This window comes from Aricia agestis, chromosome 9 (assembly GCF_905147365.1).
Source record: "Aricia agestis chromosome 9, ilAriAges1.1, whole genome shotgun sequence".
Lineage (NCBI taxonomy): Eukaryota > Metazoa > Arthropoda > Insecta > Lepidoptera > Lycaenidae > Aricia > Aricia agestis.
The window spans coordinates 1,456,617-1,476,794 of NC_056414.1; the positions used below are offsets into that span (position 1 = coordinate 1,456,617).

General features: G+C 35.8%; 1 protein-coding gene across 7 annotated transcripts in view; it reads left to right on the top strand.

The window, feature by feature from the left end:
* LOC121730115 overlaps positions 1–20,178 on the top strand; it is an 81,420-nt gene that overhangs the window by 60,111 nt on the left and 1,131 nt on the right. For 3 of the 7 annotated variants that reach the window (XM_042118975.1, XM_042118976.1, XM_042118977.1), the window contains exons 2-11: positions 4,147–4,315; positions 6,962–7,158; positions 15,609–15,758; positions 16,249–16,363; positions 16,500–17,138; positions 17,214–17,331; positions 17,409–17,446; positions 17,544–17,886; positions 18,008–18,326; positions 19,467–20,147. In XM_042118975.1, the coding sequence (XP_041974909.1) occupies positions 4,222–4,315; positions 6,962–7,158; positions 15,609–15,758; positions 16,249–16,363; positions 16,500–17,138; positions 17,214–17,331; positions 17,409–17,446; positions 17,544–17,886; positions 18,008–18,326; positions 19,467–20,147 (2,694 nt within the window). In that variant the 5' untranslated portion in view covers positions 4,147–4,221. Of the gene's footprint in view, positions 1–4,146; positions 4,316–6,961; positions 7,159–9,513; positions 9,552–13,631; positions 13,692–15,608; positions 15,759–16,248; positions 16,364–16,499; positions 17,139–17,213; positions 17,332–17,408; positions 17,447–17,543; positions 17,887–18,007; positions 18,327–19,466; positions 20,148–20,178 lie in introns of those variants that run through there. The other 4 variants (XM_042118973.1, XM_042118974.1, XM_042118979.1 and 1 more) reach the window with 4 other exon arrangements.

Here is a 20,178-nt window from a genome sequence, read left to right on the forward strand (position 1 = left end):
CCCTTGAATGTGTAGTAAAGAAAATATGTGTGTTAGTTAATTTTCTCAGTTTTCTTTTGGTTAAATTTAGATCGAAACAAGTAGAAAATGATAAACTCCTTTATAAGTATTATTTGGCTATAGTCTAAAATTGTGATACACAATATGTAGTCTATAAATAATAGCACCTAATGTACCAATTTCCTGAAATAAATGATTCTGATTCTGATTTGACTTACACCTGCTCTAATACCGGGAAATTCTAACACGCATACAGTAAACAACAAAATTGCATCATTACCTGTAAACTTGTAGGTGCGTTTCCCGGAGATACACCTTATCCTTTGATTAATTGCTAATCCTAGTAAGCTATGTTGTCTTTGAGAAACAATCAACAATCAATAGTACGTTCATGCAAGTATTTGGATGGGTTTTTTTTTTTATAAAAAGTTAGTATTTTTTCTTCCTCAATGTCTGATTTGCCTTTGATATGATGAGCGAGAGATATCAAAGTCGATAAAATTTTCGCAGTGGTGAAATTGACACTAACTGCACTGCAGCACATATAGCGTTTTCGGCATCTACCACTGCACCGGGGCAGGCAGGGCCGGGCGGCCGAACGGATACGAAAATAGCCGAAGTTAAAATTAAGAACATAAACTACGTATTGCACTAGTACAGTCTACATTCTTCATGGATCATCGGTTTTGTTCGGCTATTTCCGTATCCATTCGGCCCGCCCTGCCTGTCCTGCCCCGGGGCAGTTCCAGATGCCGAAAACGCTATTAGAGACGAATATTAATTACTACACTGTAAATAAATTAAGATTTTGACGTGAGGTATGGGGTCTTATCGGTCAAACTCTTAATTCAATTGAAGTTTAGTCATAATTAAATGTCTCATAAGCAAGAAAAAGTAGGTTTGTGTAAAAAAAGCCGTTTGAAAAAAGAACGTTTTTGACAGAACGGCCATTTATCACAGCGCGTGCTTATGAAACTCGGTGCTGAGTTGCAGATTTTTTAAATATCACCTTTTTATGTTCGCCATAAAATTATTTTGCACGCCCGAGAAAATGAATTGCCAAAAATTTTCGGAATTATTTGAGAAAGTGTAGTTAATTTCGTGAATAAATTCTTCGGTGCCATAAAACACAAATTACGACTTGATAAAGTAATCGAGTTGATTATTATGATAATACAGTTCAATGACTTTTGACTCTCTTGTCTCTGTAACTATTTAAAGAACTGTTTTTGTTATCTTGCCGTTAATCTTCTTTTGTAACTTTTTAAGAGGAGTCCACACCGCCATTTTTCCATACAAACGCTGTCCCCCTGTTTCCTCCCTAGATAATGCCGGTAGAGTTATGATTTTTTTCCTGAATATCTATGGCCACTATTAGCATGTCCCTATGTTTTCTTTTTTTTCATAATTTTATTATTATAAAAGATAAGAACGTCCAAAAACACAGAGAAAAATCTGGCAATTTTTTTCTCTGTATTGAAACACCCAGAAAATAAAACTGGCTAAAATATACAAAAAAAATAAAACATAGGAACACAGCTCAAGCCTTGCTTTAATTCTTAATGAAAAAAGTACTTAAAATCCGTTAAGTTTTGGAGAAGGAATCAGCGACAACGAATCGAAGATTTTCTGTTCTTTTATTAGAACTTTTGTCGTGTTGTCTCTATCGCGCTCTGCGGTGGGAGACTTGAGATTGGTGAGACAGCAATACATTTTCAAATACCTATTTTCCATTTCTCTCGCCCCTGGTGTATCCTCTTAATAATAAGGAGAACAGGTTTGAATATAAAAAAGTGATAGATAATAATAGATTCTCCCGTATTTTCGAAGCACTGTAAAAAACTGTCAAGCAGCCCAAGAATTTTCAGACTTTATTTCAATTGCTAAAAATTGACGCCTATTCACTGTCTCTCCTTGCGAAAATGACAAGGAAAGCACGTGAGGTTTGAGAAACGAGCAATTCTTGTATATATATAATTGGAATCTCGGAATCGGCTCCAACGATTTTCATGAAATTTAGTAAGTATATAGGGGGTTTCGGGGACGATAAATCAATCTAGCTAGGAATAATTTTTAGAAAATGTCATTTTATTCGTGTTTTATCGAATACCGAGCAAAACTCGGTCAAATAGCTATTATAATATTATACCACAGATTTTCCCTAAGTAGATAAGTGTAGGTAAGTATATAATAGTTGCCCGCGACCTCTTAAACCTCGCTCGACTTTGACCGCCATCATGGAAAATATGGTAATACCACTTGCGTGATGTAACTTAAGGATATACCTATTCGATTAAAAGAAGTTTCGAGACAATTCGATTCAACTATAGTTGGAAATCTATAGATGCTTTCGGTTTTCGATTTTCAGAAGTGGAAAAACCGAACTGGAACCCTATGGAACCCGTATTTCAATGCCTCGAATGTCATTTCGAGAGACATCAGAAAGCATGTGTGCTGTTGATTAGAGTCATAAGAATTAATAATAATCGGCCCCACGTATTCAAATTCGAATTAGTGGTGTGTAGGGAATGTTATTCGAATATTATATTCGAATATTTCTTTAAAAAATATTCGAAAATAACATTCCCTAACGGTGTGAATACTTTAACAGGTATCAGAGTATGATGTGCACTATTAAGTGTTCAAAGAATATATTTACGATTGCAACAAGGTCTTATAAATAATAAAGTAATAAACCTAACCAATGACTCAAACAAATACTTAAAGTGTAACATCAAATGTTCCCCACAATCAACATTTTTAACAGCGACAGACAGACATGCATTCGGTTTTCTAATATAAGTATGCATATTATGGACAATATGGATACTGTATTAGTACTGCTACAATAAGCGATTTCTACTCCAGATGCATACAAGGAAAATGGAAAATACGCGTTCCCATGCAGACCACGCACAAATAAATCCCCCAATCGCTGGGGCCGTACAAGTTTTACAATAATATTATGTACCTATATATTTATTATATTATGTAAGTACATAATGTATCACCGATTCTATGAAATTTACAACAAACAACAGTAATTATTATAGGTTTAAATCTCAATAAAGGCACTGATTCTCATTCGCTGAATATAGTTTTGATCTTAGAATATTTCACGATTGAAGCGACGTTCGAGGTATGAGTATCGGGTTCTGGTTTAAATTTTGATTGTGGTAGTTATAGTTAAAGAAATATTAAATAATCAATATAATAATATTATGTAGGTATTTCTTTTATCCTTCTGAATTTCTAATTGTTTTGATAGTGTTTTCGTGGGTAACTACCTACTGTAATGAAAACATCAATGTCATAAATTGAATTTTAAAATGGCCCTAAATAACAACCACACGGGGGCCCGTGTGGTTGTTATTTAGGCTACGCTTTTTACTCAAACTTGTATGTCTTAATAATAGGTAGGTATTATGTTGGCATTTCTTCATTATGTTAGGTAGTTTTGGATATATTGTTATTTGTTTCTACTGGGTCAATGTAAAAACAACAGGTCGTTAACCCGCAAAAAATCTTCGATATTTACATATTTATTATCTCGTTAACACTCAGTAATTAAACCGGAGCCAATCGTAATGCAATTTAATTGCGATTCTAAATTTACAATTCAAATGAATGCATCCTCACCTGCCGATGAACAAAAAACTTCAACTAATAAATAAACATACACGCCTACTGGAAGTTGGTACAATTATTATACCTATATACATTATTAAGTGTAACTTACATATATAGAGGAATTATAATTAAAAATTCTTATTCAAAAACCATTTAGGCTCAAGTTAATAAAGTTGTCGAAAATCCAATCACTGTTTAATATCCGGCTCGAGGGACCAAACGTTTATATGGCTTTAAATTAGGCACCATCGGCGTATCAAATGTTTTAGTACGAAATACTTAAGTATAGTATAGCCATGGTTTTAAAATTACCAACACAATCAGCAGTATTTATCAGTCCAAACGTTTAAGTGCAAAAAGTCACAATAACACACCTCTAATAAAACCTAAAGACCGGTATAAACTTGTAGGTGCGTAGTTTTCGTCAGTGTTTATACAGCCGTCGAAGGAACTTCATGAAACATCGAATTCAAAAATAATTCTAAATTTAAATTTTGTTTTTTTATTTTTTATTAGTGGCTTTAAATAAATGGCAAAGGAATAAAAAAATAATGGTGCGGACATAACGTGGAGTGAGTGACCAGTGCTATAATGTTGGAGTACCTTGTCGTGCTTCTAATTGGATTTTGGCTCGGGGTTGCCATATTCCTGTACATATCATGCTACTGGATAGAGGAGATACTCGGTAAGTTTCAACAATAGTTTCTAGTGTAATAACAATAAGATAACGTACAGTCGGAGTTTTAAACGCAGCCTCTTTGGCCCACAATAATTGATACAAGCGACTACGAACAGAGTTGCATATTCGTGTATAATTGATTGACGTTGATTGTACAATCAATAGACAGCTTGCAATAAATAATGAATAAATAAATAAAAATAATGGTTATAAAGCAATCATGGTTATTCATCATGACGAGTCTTTAAAAATGATATTTTTGTACTCTTTATGCTAAAAGTAATATATTAGATTTAACTACTTATTTTATAATCAAATATTTTAAAAAATACATAAAATATTAAAAATATTTCGGTGTAATTAACTTTGAAATTTATTTTTGTACAGAAGAGGTGACGTTAGTACGACAAAAAATAGTTTTTACACAATTTACGATTATTACCTATACCTAAGTACTTATTATTTCCACGTCTATAGATGAGATCATCTTGTAAAAGAACGTCTTGAAAAACACTAATTCTACCACTGATTTATTAAATTAAGTGCCTAATTATTTTTGAGCTTTAGACCGGTAGGTCTTGCATTGTACAAGATTGGACCACAAAAAATAACCATGTTTAGGTAATCTTTTTGCCAGTCAACTTACCTCGTATATTATATTGATGTGTTTTCGTGCGCACGAAGAAGGCACAAAAAATAGACGATTACCTATTACAAGCGAAATGATACTCAATAGGTAAAGTAATAACATAACGAGTATGATGACACGCTTAATGCTTATATCATGTTTGTTTCTGGTTCCATTAACTTTAAGTAACACAGTAAATCAATTATAAATAATAATATCTATGGACGCTTCACACCACGTCGGTCTGGCCCCGTGGTAAGTAAGTACCTGATGGACTTGTGTTACGGGTACCAGACAACGGAAACATATTTAATACTTTTATACTATACATATATTTAAGTATTTTATTTTGTAACAATACATATTATATTTAATATACAACCATTACCCAGGAACATGGAAAACGTTTTGTTGTTGTGAACATGGAAGACTTGATCGCAACCCCCTAGGGACAAGCAGTGGTATTAACTATGTAATTCAACATTTTACAAAATGTAGTAACTAGTTAACGTGATACACGGTTATAAGTGACAAAAACTCACACTCAACAATCATAATAAAATATTTTACTAAGTATAATATATGTCATTTTTTTTGGGGTCAATATATGGGCCATTTATGGGGTCAAATCAAACTGTATTTGATTAAAATTTAAAATGTTTATGACGTGCGTAGAATTTTAGCGTTACTGCTAATATTATTGTGTTAGGTTTTGTCGGTAATTCTTAGACGATACATTGCCAAGATGTGAACCGTTAATAGTAATATAGATCATTCTAAATCTACATGGCACACGACTTGGGCCATCAAGTAAGTGCGTTTTGATGACATATCCAACTGCCGTTAGCGACATCAGCGGATAAGTAAAATCATTAAAAATGTATTTACAAATGAACTTTTACTTTCTCCTACATCTGTATGGTAATAGGTAGCTTTTCCTATACGTTTGCTTCTTCTGGAAAAAGAAATTGTCTGGCGCATTGGAAATATTTTTGTTAGTATAGGGCATGTGCCATAGGTGTCCCTATGGCACATGTAATAAAGAAACAAGAATAAAACAGTTATTAGCATTTTGGGTTTGTTTAAGCGCATGCTTGATGCTACTGAGTTGAACATTTGACACGCGACGCGGCGTAAGAAATATCGCGCTTTGTCTCAGTTTTCCCGAGCCTATTTTCTCCAATCTCCAGTATAAAAGCTTTATTGATAGAACACGATACACATTGTGTCTTGCACTGATGTAACAGTAAGCTACTGTATTTTGCACTTGTGTTTGCTTTCGCACGCATAACAATTTCTATTGAATAATTCCAAATCGTTGAAGTATTTCAAACAGTATAAGCTATGCTTGCTTGATTGGGTGAAAATATTTATCGTCATTTCTTACGTTTGAACCCATACTAAGGTGGAGCGTTGAACTTTGTGTAGCTACACCTACAGGTACCAAAGTTATGGGTTGAAAGTACGCCGACATGACACCGCGAATGCAAAATACGAAAGTGTCTACGCAATGACACCGTGGCAGAATGAAAACCGTGGAATATTTTTGCACGCTGTAATTTTTTCTGCCATCTGCTAGAGGCCAACTTCCTTTCAATTTCAAACAACCAGTAGAGTTAAAAAATATAGACAGACTTCTACGGGGAGTCTATAGGGCGATAACCACTCAGTGATTCTTTGCTTATTTTCCAAGAAATAGATCAGTAAAACAGTATGCATTGAAGCATAGTCAGTACTTAGTCACCTAGTGAATCTGTGATAGCCACAATGTAATGGGTTTGTTTCTCTTTCTTGCATGCCATATAATATAAGTTATATTCTATTGTTGTGGATTGGTAATTAATTAAAAGAATTTGTTTTGAAAATTTCTACAGGATAGATAAAGTAACAAATTGGCAAAGGAAATGTTGTTTCTTCCAAACACCAGCCAGTATTTTGCCTAAAATCTAACCTCTGAAGTCTAAACCCTAAGGCCTAATCTGTTGTACGACACATATCTGATGTAACATTCATGTCCCTTCCAGACCTGCCCCAGACACCAGGGGGGATCCCCGGGCCCACGGCCAGCGCGAGCAGCGCTCACGCCCAGCTGAAGCGCTTGGTCGCTCGCGTGGTGGAGGAAGCCGCAGCGCTGCCAGCGCTCGCGCGGTATGCCACTGAACCTCATAGTCCGGTGGAATCCACGTATGAAGACCTTCTGGCCACTGCTATATTGAATAAGGTAAGAATAATATTTATGTGGAAGATGCAGATTTTGGTAGTATGTGTATTGTTCTATAGTAATCTCTTAGCTACTGGGACCCGATTCTCGTCTAGACGTGTCGCTTCGACGACAAGCTTTCTGGCTCATAAGCGGGAAATAGCAAATTGTGTAAGTGTTTAAGATAGCCTATTGTTGAAACGAGATTCTAAGCATGAGAATCGGTCCCCTGGTCCAATTTTAACCAGGGATGTGTCAAAAAATTTATTTTAATCGCTGAGGTAACTTAATACTACTAGTCTACTAACTAGTCGGCTAATAATTTTAATTATTGTTGTAAAGTCCGTTTTGCACCTAATCAATATCCGTTCGGTATCGTACAAATTTAATAGATATAAATATTCTTCTAATGATCTAATCTATATGCGATAACAAAAGACAATACATGTTTCATTTTTACTGGTAAGGACAATAATGTGTACAAATATTTACACAGCCTATCTAGAAGGAAACTCCTTGACATTCCGATGCAAGTTCTTCAAATGTTACGGGAAATGTCGGACATTTTTCAACACCGTCTACGGTTTACATCACATGATGATTTATCGTAAATTTTACCAATTGCAGTAGTGGGGCATAACTTTAAAATTGCTCGACAAAAATGGAAGGGGAAGAGGCATTGTTCGATTTGTAGGTCTCTTTGGTGTGGTTTGGAAGTTACTGGTAGAATTTAATCACTAATCAAACCATGGTAGCTATAAGCTATAAGCTAACTTATTACCACATCTAGTTTCACCCAGCATCTTAAAGTATAGTCTGTCAAAAAGGTGAAGAAATTAAAAAGTGGCAACATTGTAGTGTCATCCCTTTTTTCTTAGATTGATTGGAGATGCAAAAGATACCTTCTATTTGCGATGGCGAGTTTTGAAATAAAAAAAAATGGGATTTGACGCACTAAGTGCTCTCAGTCACACATTTTGTTAATAAAATTCGTCATCGAAACGTTTCCAATGCGTCTTGGGCCCTGGCTAAACCCTCTATATTATCGCCTAAAAAGAAAAATACTCTGGCATTTAACAACTCCATTTTTTTCTAGTTCTATTAAAATAACGAGCGCCTAATTGAAATCATTAATCGTATTTTGTTTAGCATCAAAGTCTTCGGCGAATCCGTATAAACTTGCGTCACACCCACTAATAATTAAGGGTTATCACTTATCGGTAGAGGAATATAAATATAACATGTTATTATCAGTATTAACAACTTCTGGATAAAGAAAATCATTGTGAAAGCAATCAGAAAATGGTGAAAACACTATAATTATTAGCGATCGGTCCTCCAAAAGAGTAATTTGAGTAGAACCTTGGGAGCTGTAAGCTTATATGAAATATTATGTTAAGATGGATTATTATCACTCTTTTTAGGATTCCGTACCCAAAGGGTATAAACGGGACCCTCTCACCGAGACTTTGGAAGAAAGAGATATTAGGAAAAATCTGGAATGGAATAGCATTTTTTAATTTTTTATTTGTGATGTTTTCTTTATACGAAGCCAAAAAATTAACAAACAAAACAACGTTCTAACTGGACAAAACCAAACAGGTAGGCAAATCTGTTATCTAGTTTATTAATAACATTTCCAAAATAATTGCTTAATGGTGAGAAATTTGATGTTATGGTTATCAAGGCCATAGGCCTGGAGATACTGACAAAATTCTTGGTCATTTGTACCAGTATGGCGGTTTTACAGGGGTATAATTACATAAAGGCAAAAAGGAAAATGATGGTCATAGCGCTCGCACTGGCAGCCCAAACGCGTGGGCGTTAATCGAACGTGTCGGATAAATAACGAGTGTCGAACGATTTGTTCCACAAAAATGCTTGTATGTAGTAGGCGAAAGCGTAATGTCATACTTGTCGGGTGCGGCTTACAGCCCGCCATACCGACGCGAATACGTTAATTTTAATAAAAAAATTGAACCATTTGTACCAGGCTAATTTTTGCATAGCTAATCATCGTCGAGTAGCCATTCACGAAAATCACCTTGCCATACTTTTCCGACAGCGCCCAATGGCCGCCATACCACTGCAAAGGTGTAATTTTTTTTTTCACCAAACGATTTGTACCACCCTGAAACTTTTTAACAGTTCCCTGTATGATCATAATATCATTCTCATAACATCAGATCAATAAATCATACTGGTACAAATGACCAAGAATTTTGTGTCAGTATCTCCAGGCCTACCAGCCATCGAGTAATAGATAGGCAAAACTCAGTTCAGATTTTACTTGAAATCTTCATTGGACAAGATTACCGATAGCATATCGCGACTGGCGATAGCGCGTGTCTTATCGTATATCGCGGTAGGTAAGCCTAGAGATAGGTGGTGATCCGCAATTATTTATACAAATGGTTAGTATGCTTTAATTTTTTCGTAATTAGAATGTGAAAGTGGCAGGAAGCAGGACCTTGCGTCCACTGACGTTTTTTTTTCGAGTGCCAGTGTCAATGGTTGAACCATGCTCAGCTTGTACGCGACGTTGTTCGTTTGTTTTTTGTATGTCGTTAGTTGGGTGAGTGATAGTATATAGATTTCTAGTTATATTATACAAAGATGATATAAACTACGTAACAATACAGCAGGTTTGCAACAATTGGTTTTTTAGGGTTCCGTACCCAAAGGGTAAAAACGGGACCCTATTACTGACACTTCGATGTCTGTCCGTCTGTCTCCAGGCTGTAACTCAAGAACCGCTATAGCTAGACTTCTGAATTTTTTACAGATTGTGTATTTCTGTTGCCGCTATAACAAATACTAAAAACGCAATAAAACTAATATTTAAGGGGGGCTCCCATACAACAAACGTGATTCTTTTTAGTTTTTTCGCTCGTAATCAATAATGGTATCAGCTAGGCAATTGATATTTTCAAAAAATTCTTAATTATATTTGTACTTAAAATAAAATAAATATTTAAAGGGGGCTCCCATACAAAAAAAAAAACACATTTTTTGCCTACTTTCGCTCTATGACGGTACGGAAGTTTGGAACCCTTCGTGCGCGAGTCCGACTCGGACTTGGCCGATTTTTATTTTTTTACTTTAAATTCGATCTCACACAGTCCCCTTTGTCTAATTTAATTAATTTTATACTTTTTTATAAAAGTAAAATATTGAAGCTAAGTAGCCTATGCAATGCAAATAAACAAAAATGCTGACAAATCTTACCACTTTACATGAATTCTAAAATTTTCGATATACTTACTCATTACTCATGGTCATGTTCATTTGGAATTTTATTAACTTGTCGATGAAGTGATTATCATAAATGCAAGCACTTTATACCCAGATAAAATTAATGATTAAACGAACTTACTTGTACGTGAAGTTCTATCATAATTATAAGAAGTGTTTTTATTTATTTTCTAAAACACAATGTAGTTTCGCGTTAAGTGATACCACCTCGCACTATAGTTGAAAGCTGCTGTCAACACCACAGGAAAAAAAAATCGTTATCCCCACTCCAAACTCAACTTTCCCCAGACTGGAGGCCCGGCTTCATTTAGTTGAGATAAACAATAATTATTGTGATATTTTGTTATACTTATGTAAGGGTTGTATTGGGTGGGTGGGTATTACTAATCTCTTCGGACGAAACACTTCGTATAATTATGATAGAACTTCACGTACAAGTAAGTTCCTTTAATCATTAATTATACTCGTGTTTCGTCCTCAAGATTAGTATCTAAATATTATTTTCTAAAACACAATGTAGATGTTTATAGTAAGAAATATCCCACACAGGTATTTATAAAAAAAACCTTTAATATGAGTACACAACTTAATTAAAATATTATAATCAGAAATAGAAAATTCTAAGAGCTAATTATAACAACTTCTTATACTTTAAGTTCAAATTAAAGTTAGATACTATAAATCTTATTTAATCAGTGAACACAAAGACTTAGCTAGAGCAATATTATGATTCTCTACCATTAGTTTATCATAGAATTTAGCGAAGGTAGTGGAATTGCCGCCCCATCCTGCAGTTTGCCTGATGGCGTCGAGGTTAACACCTAGCTTTTTTGCCATCGAGGTAGAAGCATGGCGAGTGCTATGTGATGAGAAGATAGATAGGTACGTCAATTCCACTATCTTTCAAAGTTGATTTTATCCAGCGGCTAATAGTTTGGCTGGAAACCGTTTTGTGAGGTTTGCGAATACTAATAAACAGTTCTTTGGACTTTCTCAGATCTTTTGTTTTCTCTATATAAACTTTAAGAGTGTCAGCTGGACAAATTTCGGGGCGTTCATCAAAAAACGGTAAATACAAAATTGGTTGCTTTGTACCTATTTTAGAAGACTTTTGATTAGGAAACCATGAAGCTAAATAATTAATCACTACACTAACGTCCCATGTATAATTGTAACGTGGCAATGGTGGTTTTAATTTATAAACACCTTTACAAAATCTAGAGATCCTATCGTCAGCTGATAAATTTTGGATAACTAATGACAAAGCGGACCGATAACTATTAATAGTTCCATACTGGCCCCCATCATTATAAACTTCCGTGAGGAATTTTAATATCACCGGGATAGACGGTTGGTAAACATCAACAGAGTTAATATGACAAAATGCATACCACTTTTTAAAACAAACGTCATATTGTTTGAGTGTATTGTCCGACAGGGAAGCTATCATTATCTCTATTGCGGATTGTGGGATACCTCTTTGCAGCATCGCCTTCCCGATAAAATTCCTGCAACCAGGGTAAGGTGGCTGTGTATGTTTCTGGAATTAGGTATAATAAAATTATTAGAATCTATTCTCACTAATTTTGATGTTAACAATTGTGTAAACATGGGGTACCAGGGCTGTGTAGGCCAATCCGGTACAACTATGATCCCTTTTGCCCTCTCTGTAACAATTTTTCTTAATACTTTAAGAACCATCGCTACAGGTGGAAAGGCGTAAAAATTTTGTTTAGACCAATCCAAGGTAAAGGCATCAATAGCAAAGGCGTCTGGGTCTCTATGCCAAGAGACGAACTTACTACACTTTTTGTTAATTCGAGTAGCAAATAAATCAATTTGGGGAAAAAATGAAAGTGTGTTCACCAACGTTGTATAACTATCCACCGATAGTTCCCATTCTACATCTGGATGAATTCGTCTAGATTCTTAATCGGCTATAGTATTTTCACTCGATTTGATATAAGAAGCGAACACGAATATTTTACGGTTTTCACACCACTGCCATATGTCCTTGGCGACTCTAGAAAGGTGAGGGTATTGTATACCGCCCATACGGTTTATATAACTGACCGCTGTGGTATTATCGATACGCATTAATACCTGACATTTTTTACTTTTAAATCATTTACCGTTAAGAACTTCCAGTGCGATTCCGATTGAAGCTATTGATGAATTTGAAGAACTACTTGACGAACTGGAGCTGGATCTTGATCTTCTATTGTAATAGCGATCACGTTTTATTTCTTTTTCTAATTTTCTCAACTTTTTAACTATATAATCGAGACTATAATCGTCACTTTGCCTTTTAGACATTTTTTATTATTTTAAATTAAAATTTAATTTAAACGTGAAACCAAATGAGATGCGAAGTGGTTGAGCACTAAAATGCGAATGAAGCCGGGCCTCCAGTCTGGGGAAAGTTGAGTTTGGAGTGGGGGATAACGATTTTTTTTCCTGTGGTGTTGACAGCAGCTTTCAACTATAGTGCGAGGTGGTATCACTTAACGCGATACTACATTGTGTTTTAGAAAATAATATTTAGATACTAATCTTGAGGACGAAACACGAGTATAATAATTTTAGTGCATTTCTCGCATTATGTCCGCTTTGATTACGGAATGAAGTTTATTTTATATAAAAATCTTATCGCAAGGACACATATAAATGTGAAGTGTAATATTTTGCGTACAATTCACCAGTTTTTATTAATAACGAGTATCAAATAACAGGAAATTAATCTGGATCATCTCTGTAATAAAATCCTCTAAATTGTTAATTTCCTTAGAAGTAAACAAATTGTTATTTATATAGCCTGTTTGTACCACCTGCACCCATGTAAAAATGTAAAATTATAACTGTTCTACATTTTACGTTATTTACCTGTTATTCGATAGGTTGATTATAATTTTTCTTTTCGTCTTTTCGGATTTTTTAACTCCTCTTATACTTAAGTAAAATATAGTGGCAGAATTCGCAGAATACGGGATTTGGGAAAAATACTTGATGATGATGATGATAATGATGAGGGTGATAAAACTGCGTAACGTTGGTGTATCTTCATCAGCTTTAAGCCCCATCATAGTTCACACGCTGGAAAGCTATTTTTTACAGCCCTATTCTAACTTAGTTAACGTACGGGAGATCTCGTCTGGTTTACATAAAATTATACTCTATTATCCAGTGTTAGAGTTGTTATTCGCTCGGTGAGAGGAACCATTGTTTCTGCTTTCTATGAAAACTGAGTTTTTTAGTCTAGTGCATATCTACGTCGCGTTATGACTGATAACTTGAATGAGGTTGGTTCATTTTCCTACATCAAGTCATTACTTTTAATAACTCTAATCGTCGCATCAACCTGGTTATTATTTCTGCTACATGTTTTAATACTTCATTAATGTTCATGATTCCACTCAGAAATATTTTTTTCATCATTTTACACATCCGTCAACAATCACATGTTTTTAAAACATTGTTGCTTTTAGCGTTACATTTTAACATATTTTATAACATACTTACAAGCATTTTTTGTGATCAGTATTCCTAGGCATGCCTTTTTTCAAAACGATTTTTCTTAAACCGTTGCCTTTAATATGTACGTAGCTAACTAGCTAGTGAAGTGTATCTTTAAAAGTGGTTAGATTGATAGGTGCAAATAGAAAATGCTGACAAGCGACAGCAAACTCTTTACCCAACAAACACATTGTAGGCCGGTCGCTAATTTAATTAACTTAATCTGAGTACTGTTTTTCCCGCAACAGAAACGAATTTCACGAAAAAGAAAGTGTTCGGTTTCTGATGTTTTTACAGGGGTTCATCTCATCAATAGCAATGTTGATTGGTTAATTACAGTTAAATCTGAGTTAGAAAAAACAGCAACGTTAACAAACTAACAAAGTATGAAGAAGGTTATTAATGTTTAAGGTCCTATGAGTAATGTCTAATAATAATCATATAAAATTATTATAGTCGAGTATTCGTTATATATGTTCTTGCATGTGTTTAGATAATAATGATCATGCTTATGCTAATGCTACGCCCTTCATAGTTTTGATAATGCTCGTTTTGTTTGAGCACGTAGTATGTAAATACGCATAATAAACAACGCCAATAACTGCTAGAAACAATGTTTTCAAGATATTCAACCGTATGACTCAAGATATTTAACCGTCGTTCTTAAAATTTAATATGCACATTACGATTTTATACATTACGTAAAAAATATTCTCAAAATAAATTATGGTATACTAATGATCTTGTTACATAAAATATTTCAAATAGCTCGTATGTAAAACACTCGTGTATTTTCTTACCTTCGATTCGTTTAACACTTCTCGATATTGTATATAATTGGCAAATCTTTTTGCCACAATGGGCGGATTTAGTTTGATTTCGTGACATAATTAATATTGATAATAATCAGATATATATAAATAGCTAGGATTATCATTTGCGTTATCGTGAAATTTGATTGTATATACGGATGTATTAAGTGAACTTCTGGAAATGCACATTGGACTTAATAAAGAACTTACCAGAACACTTAAAGCTGATATTTAGTAAAAATACAATTTCTGGTCTTTATGTGTTAGCTTCTTTCTCATTCTTCTCGCATAAGATTGTGAAATTCACCTGAAAGCGGTCAAACGAAAGCGGATGATATTGCACTAAGCAGACACCACACCACCACCAAAGCATGAAAAAATTAAGCTAAAGCAATAACAAGTGTTATGCGGTTGCGCAGCATGTAGAATTTATTCACGATAGGTGTGAGACAGCAATAAGAATAAAAAGAAGAAGCATTTTAAAAAAACAGTGTGCACAATTCAACATGGTCATTTAAGCAATAGAAGCAACTACGCGGCTCTTGACTCGGAGGTCGTGGGTTCGATTCCCGCGTTGGAAACGTGTTATTTCCAAGTTTGGTTAGGACAATGCAGGCTGATCACCTGATTGTCTGACAAGTAAGATGATTCATGCGTCGGATGGGTATGTAAAAAGTCGGTCCTGCGCCTGATCTCTCGCCAGTCGTGTCGGTCTTCCGTCCCACTGGGTTATGAGAGTAAAGGAATAGAGAGTGCTCTTGTGTACTGCGCACACACTTGGGCACTATAAAATTACTCCTGTGTAGCTGGCCTAGTTTCAATGAAACCGGCCACCGTCACCGAAACCGGTGTGGGAGCTATTAGAAGCAACTAAACTCTTCCTTCTTCCAGGTGATCGAGCGTTACCAGAATGAGAACGGCTCGGGGGGTCGCAGCAGCGGCATCCACTCTGCCAGCGCCAGTCCATCGCCATCAGAGCGCTCCTCGCCGAGATCCCTCAACTCCAGGAGTAGAAGAGACATCAGGGATATAACACCTCCGGTAAGACTTAATAGTTTTAGAATTTTTGTGTTGAGATAATAATAGCGATAAGCCCCTGAGAAAATAAAAATAAAAACTTACGAACTTCTAAACTTCGATCTTCGAGTTGCGAATTCTTAGACGCATTGGACCCGTATACGGACATTTTACTATCAGAGAAGTTGGTTCATAGGCAGATAGCGGACCTATCACTATGTAATTTGGTCGCCTTACGTCAAACCCAGTCGACAGATCACGACTTACATTGAATTGACGTGATTCGACTAAATGACGCAGGTCCGTCATACGGTGCCTATGAATCAATTTCTTCGATGGTACAAAATCGGTGCAAAATCAATAAGGCAAAAGATAAGAAAATAATAAATTTTATTTTCTTATCTTTTGCCTTATTTAATACACTACTTTTTAGTTTTATTAACCAAATACTAAAACATTTTTATTTCAATAAAAATTGGTCAAAGGAAATAAAATATTTGCATTCGATTTCCAGCTTCATGAAGAAGATGAAGTTATAGAATGGGAAGATGGCGGAGCCGAGGAACCTATTGAGTTGCCTCGCCGCGTGCCGTTCCCAGAGTACGGCGGAGATATCATCCATCCTACAGGTATATAAATATTCACAAATTTTGGTTTAAAGATGTAGTGATGTCTACTTAAGTTACCTAACAATAAGGGTTATGACTTATGAGTCAATCTTTTAAAGGTTTCATGGAATATTCAAAAAATATTTAAATGTTTCAGAAAACGCCTTCCGCGACTTCGACGAAGTATCTGGCAGTGACATACAGGCAGTCGACGGATCGTGGGAAGAGAACTGGCTCTTCCAGAAAAAGAAAATCAACACAATACAGTCCGTACCGGTCCCTATGCTAGTGCCTAACTCCAACACAGACTACAAAGCTCTGATCGGCGACAGAGACGCTGACGACACAACAGACCTTTCTGATAATGCTAGTGAAGATGAAGGCGATGTAGAATATAAAAGCGACGTAAAACGAGTGTTAGACTCGAAACACATTATTGGCGGTCAACAAAAACTTGAGGAACTTGACTTCGAACCAGACAGCCTTACGATCGTCAATGGAAACGAGAGTGAAGATATGTTAGATTCCATAGAAAATATAATTGAAGAAGATGATAACAAGAATTTAAATAAAAAAGAGATAATTCATGGTAATAATGATTCTCACGATTCAATAATGGTCATCGGTGTCAACAGTGGTCCCATATCAAAAACAGAATTTAATCTGAAAGAAGAAATACACAGGACAGTTGAAAACGGCGATCATGATGGAATTGATGATGATACATCAGAACCATATTCTATTGGCGCGGATATCAAATGCTCTGAAAGTTCGTTTACATACACCAGTACTCCTTGTAAGTAGTATCAAGGGATTTAGATAAAATAAAATTTTATATCCAACATCATAATGACACAAAATATTGTTGCAGCTATAAACACGCTTAGTCGACACGAGCGAGAAGGCGAGTACGAGGAGACTGTGACTGTACCTGTCCAGAGATACGCGGATAGTCTACGTAGAAAACACTTCGACGTTGAGACTGATAGGTTTGTAGTTTTACAATTTCTTTTACTATAAAAATTCTTAATATTATTACTTCTTTAAAAATATATTTTCGTTTCAGCCAAGTAACTCAGGATGGAGCAGAAGATTTAATACCGGGTAAGTATTCTCTTATTTTCTAGAACAGGATTTGGGACCAGCCTCTCTGTCTATTACTTCAGAATATAAGATGTTAATTGAGTAACATTCCTTGCAGGCTCCATAGCATACAGAGAAAGAAAGAAGTGGTTAAATTATGTGGACATGCCAAACAATCCGTACTCCCCAGAAGCTATTCAGAAAAGGTTATCAGCCAAAAGCACGTCTTCACTATTCGATAGTATGACATCAAAAAACAACACTAATGAACAAAACAATTCTATGACACATGAAGATGACTCAAAAATGGAACCAGACTCGCTCGATATCCTTGAGGATAATAAAAATGAGTTGACAAAGAGTGCAACAACAGATTGTGTCAGTGACAGAAGATCTGAGAGTCCCTCGTCGCCAAGAGTTTTAAAAGATGTCCTATCAGAGGAAATCCCACAGTATAAAAGGTTTGTTATTCTCATAGGGAACTACCGCTACTAATAAGTACCGCTTTTGTTGATTAAAATGCATAAATTTTTTTAATTGTCTGTTTTACCTCAAAATATTTTAATATACTTTCCTTTGCAGATACGGTCGCGATTACTATATCAAAGAAGCAAAATCCTCGTCCGGGGGACGCAAGTACAATTACAGCGAAACTAGTTCCGTCACCAGCTCGGTCAACAAGTCCACGAGCTTAGACAATTTCGATACAGAGTTCGCGTCGCCAGTAAGTGCCAGCAGCTCATTGAGTGACCTCGAGGCAACAGCACTGCACCAGAACATCGTCCGTGCTGTCCTCAGCCCTAGAAACGCTAGTCCCAACTTCGCCATAAACCCTATTTTCGAAAACCCCGACAGACTCGATAACAAAGACAAAACGGCCGACGCCGTCGAGCGGGACGAAGTAAGACCACGCAATACTAATACCAACGGCGGTGACGGTTATGTGGAAAACGAGGATATAGTTAGACTAAAAATACCGCTAAAGCCCGAGATCACGGAGGATCTTTTCGAGACGTACACGAAAGTTAGGCGGAGTAACACCATGAGGAGTGAGGACTACTACGTCCGCGCTAAGCGCCGACCTGCCCTCAACTTCGCCTTAGGCGGAAGTTTAAGGTTAAACAAAGGCTTTCGTACCAACTTGTGGTGAAAGAACTCTAATTCAATCATCCCCGACCTAAGGCACCACTGACAATGTAGATATACTCCCGAATCTCCGGTCCATGGAACTTTAGTTTAGGATTAGAACTAAGATAATTTCTAAACTCCACCCCATTCGTAACTACTGATAATGGCATACTGGTTCTAGACTTTCCTTGAATATATCTTCGTTTTTGACAATCTGCTGAGTGATTGCTAGCACGTTTTGTCGATTAAACCTGACTGACTAACAGCATCCGCACTCATAATCTAATGACTTAATTCTGCACTCATAGATTTGTGTTTCTTATTATAATTTTCAGTATTACAACAGTAGCCCTTCGAGAAGTTAGTGGTGAGTGTTGTAAGAGTTTTTGGCGAATGACTAACTCTTATGCTTGTCGTGGGACTAACCTGTAAACACAAATTACCGCAATTTCTAAAGCACTATTGCACGATTAATAGTAACCCTCACAGACGCTGGTCTAATACAAATCGATAAATAAAACTACCCAAAACTACAATAAATTGAAAAACAGTTCTAAAAATTGCATTTTTACTGGATCCGCGTCAGCAAATACTTTCTTTCTTCTTTTCAAAGAGATGGATGTTCAACGATACATAATAATAATATTAATACACTAACAACTTCACCTTTAAAGCATGCCCTAATTATCAATTTCATTAACTTCATACCTATTTTATTGTATTTATAGAGTTATTTTGTGTTATTTATTTATTTAATTTTTGTTCCAAATATAAGTTATAATTCCTAGATTCCCAAATTCAGTCTATTCTAAAATCATTATCGATTTCGATTTAAGATTTTATATCGATTCTCCCGAAAGAAATTAATGTTATACCTAATGCTGTAAATTAATAACAAATTACATGTTTCCAGGGACTACTGATCAAGCAATTTAACATGATTGCTGTTAACCAAGAGTATACAAAATTCGCCGACAAAGAGCCGATTTCGATAACGACAATGCCGAATGAGTACAAAAACGAAATTCTAATAGAGTACGAGGACGCCAACGAACAGACTCTATTCGCCGCTAAGCCGGCCAGCATAGACGACGATACAGACAGACAATTCGAAGAAATACTACAGTCCGCCTACAAGAATGAAAATGAACAAGTGGCAGAACTCATAGATGAAATAATAGACGAAGCACAAAAGTCCATAGAACAAGAACACAGTCTGAACGAACATCAGAGTATCAATGAACACCAGAGTCTCAATGAACATAGCATTCTCAGCTCCAGTAGTTTAGAAGACACGATCAAAATATACAACGTCCAAACCGGCGAAATCGTCAAGTGTAAACCCGAAGATAACGTATCAAGATACGAGTGTGACGAAAATGACAACAAACTTATCAGCGATAAACTGGGAGAAGACGATAAACACAGTGATACTTGTGCCAGCGGGGAAGCCATAGTGATTACTGAGCTCGAAGAACCGGAGAAGAAATTAGAAGCAGCTAATGAACTAAGCGATATACCTACCGAGTTACCCAACGTACGGGAATTGGCCAAAAAGTTCTTGAGCATGGAGAGCCTAAACGAATCAGTCAAGGTCAGTAGTTATTTATGACTCATCGAGATAA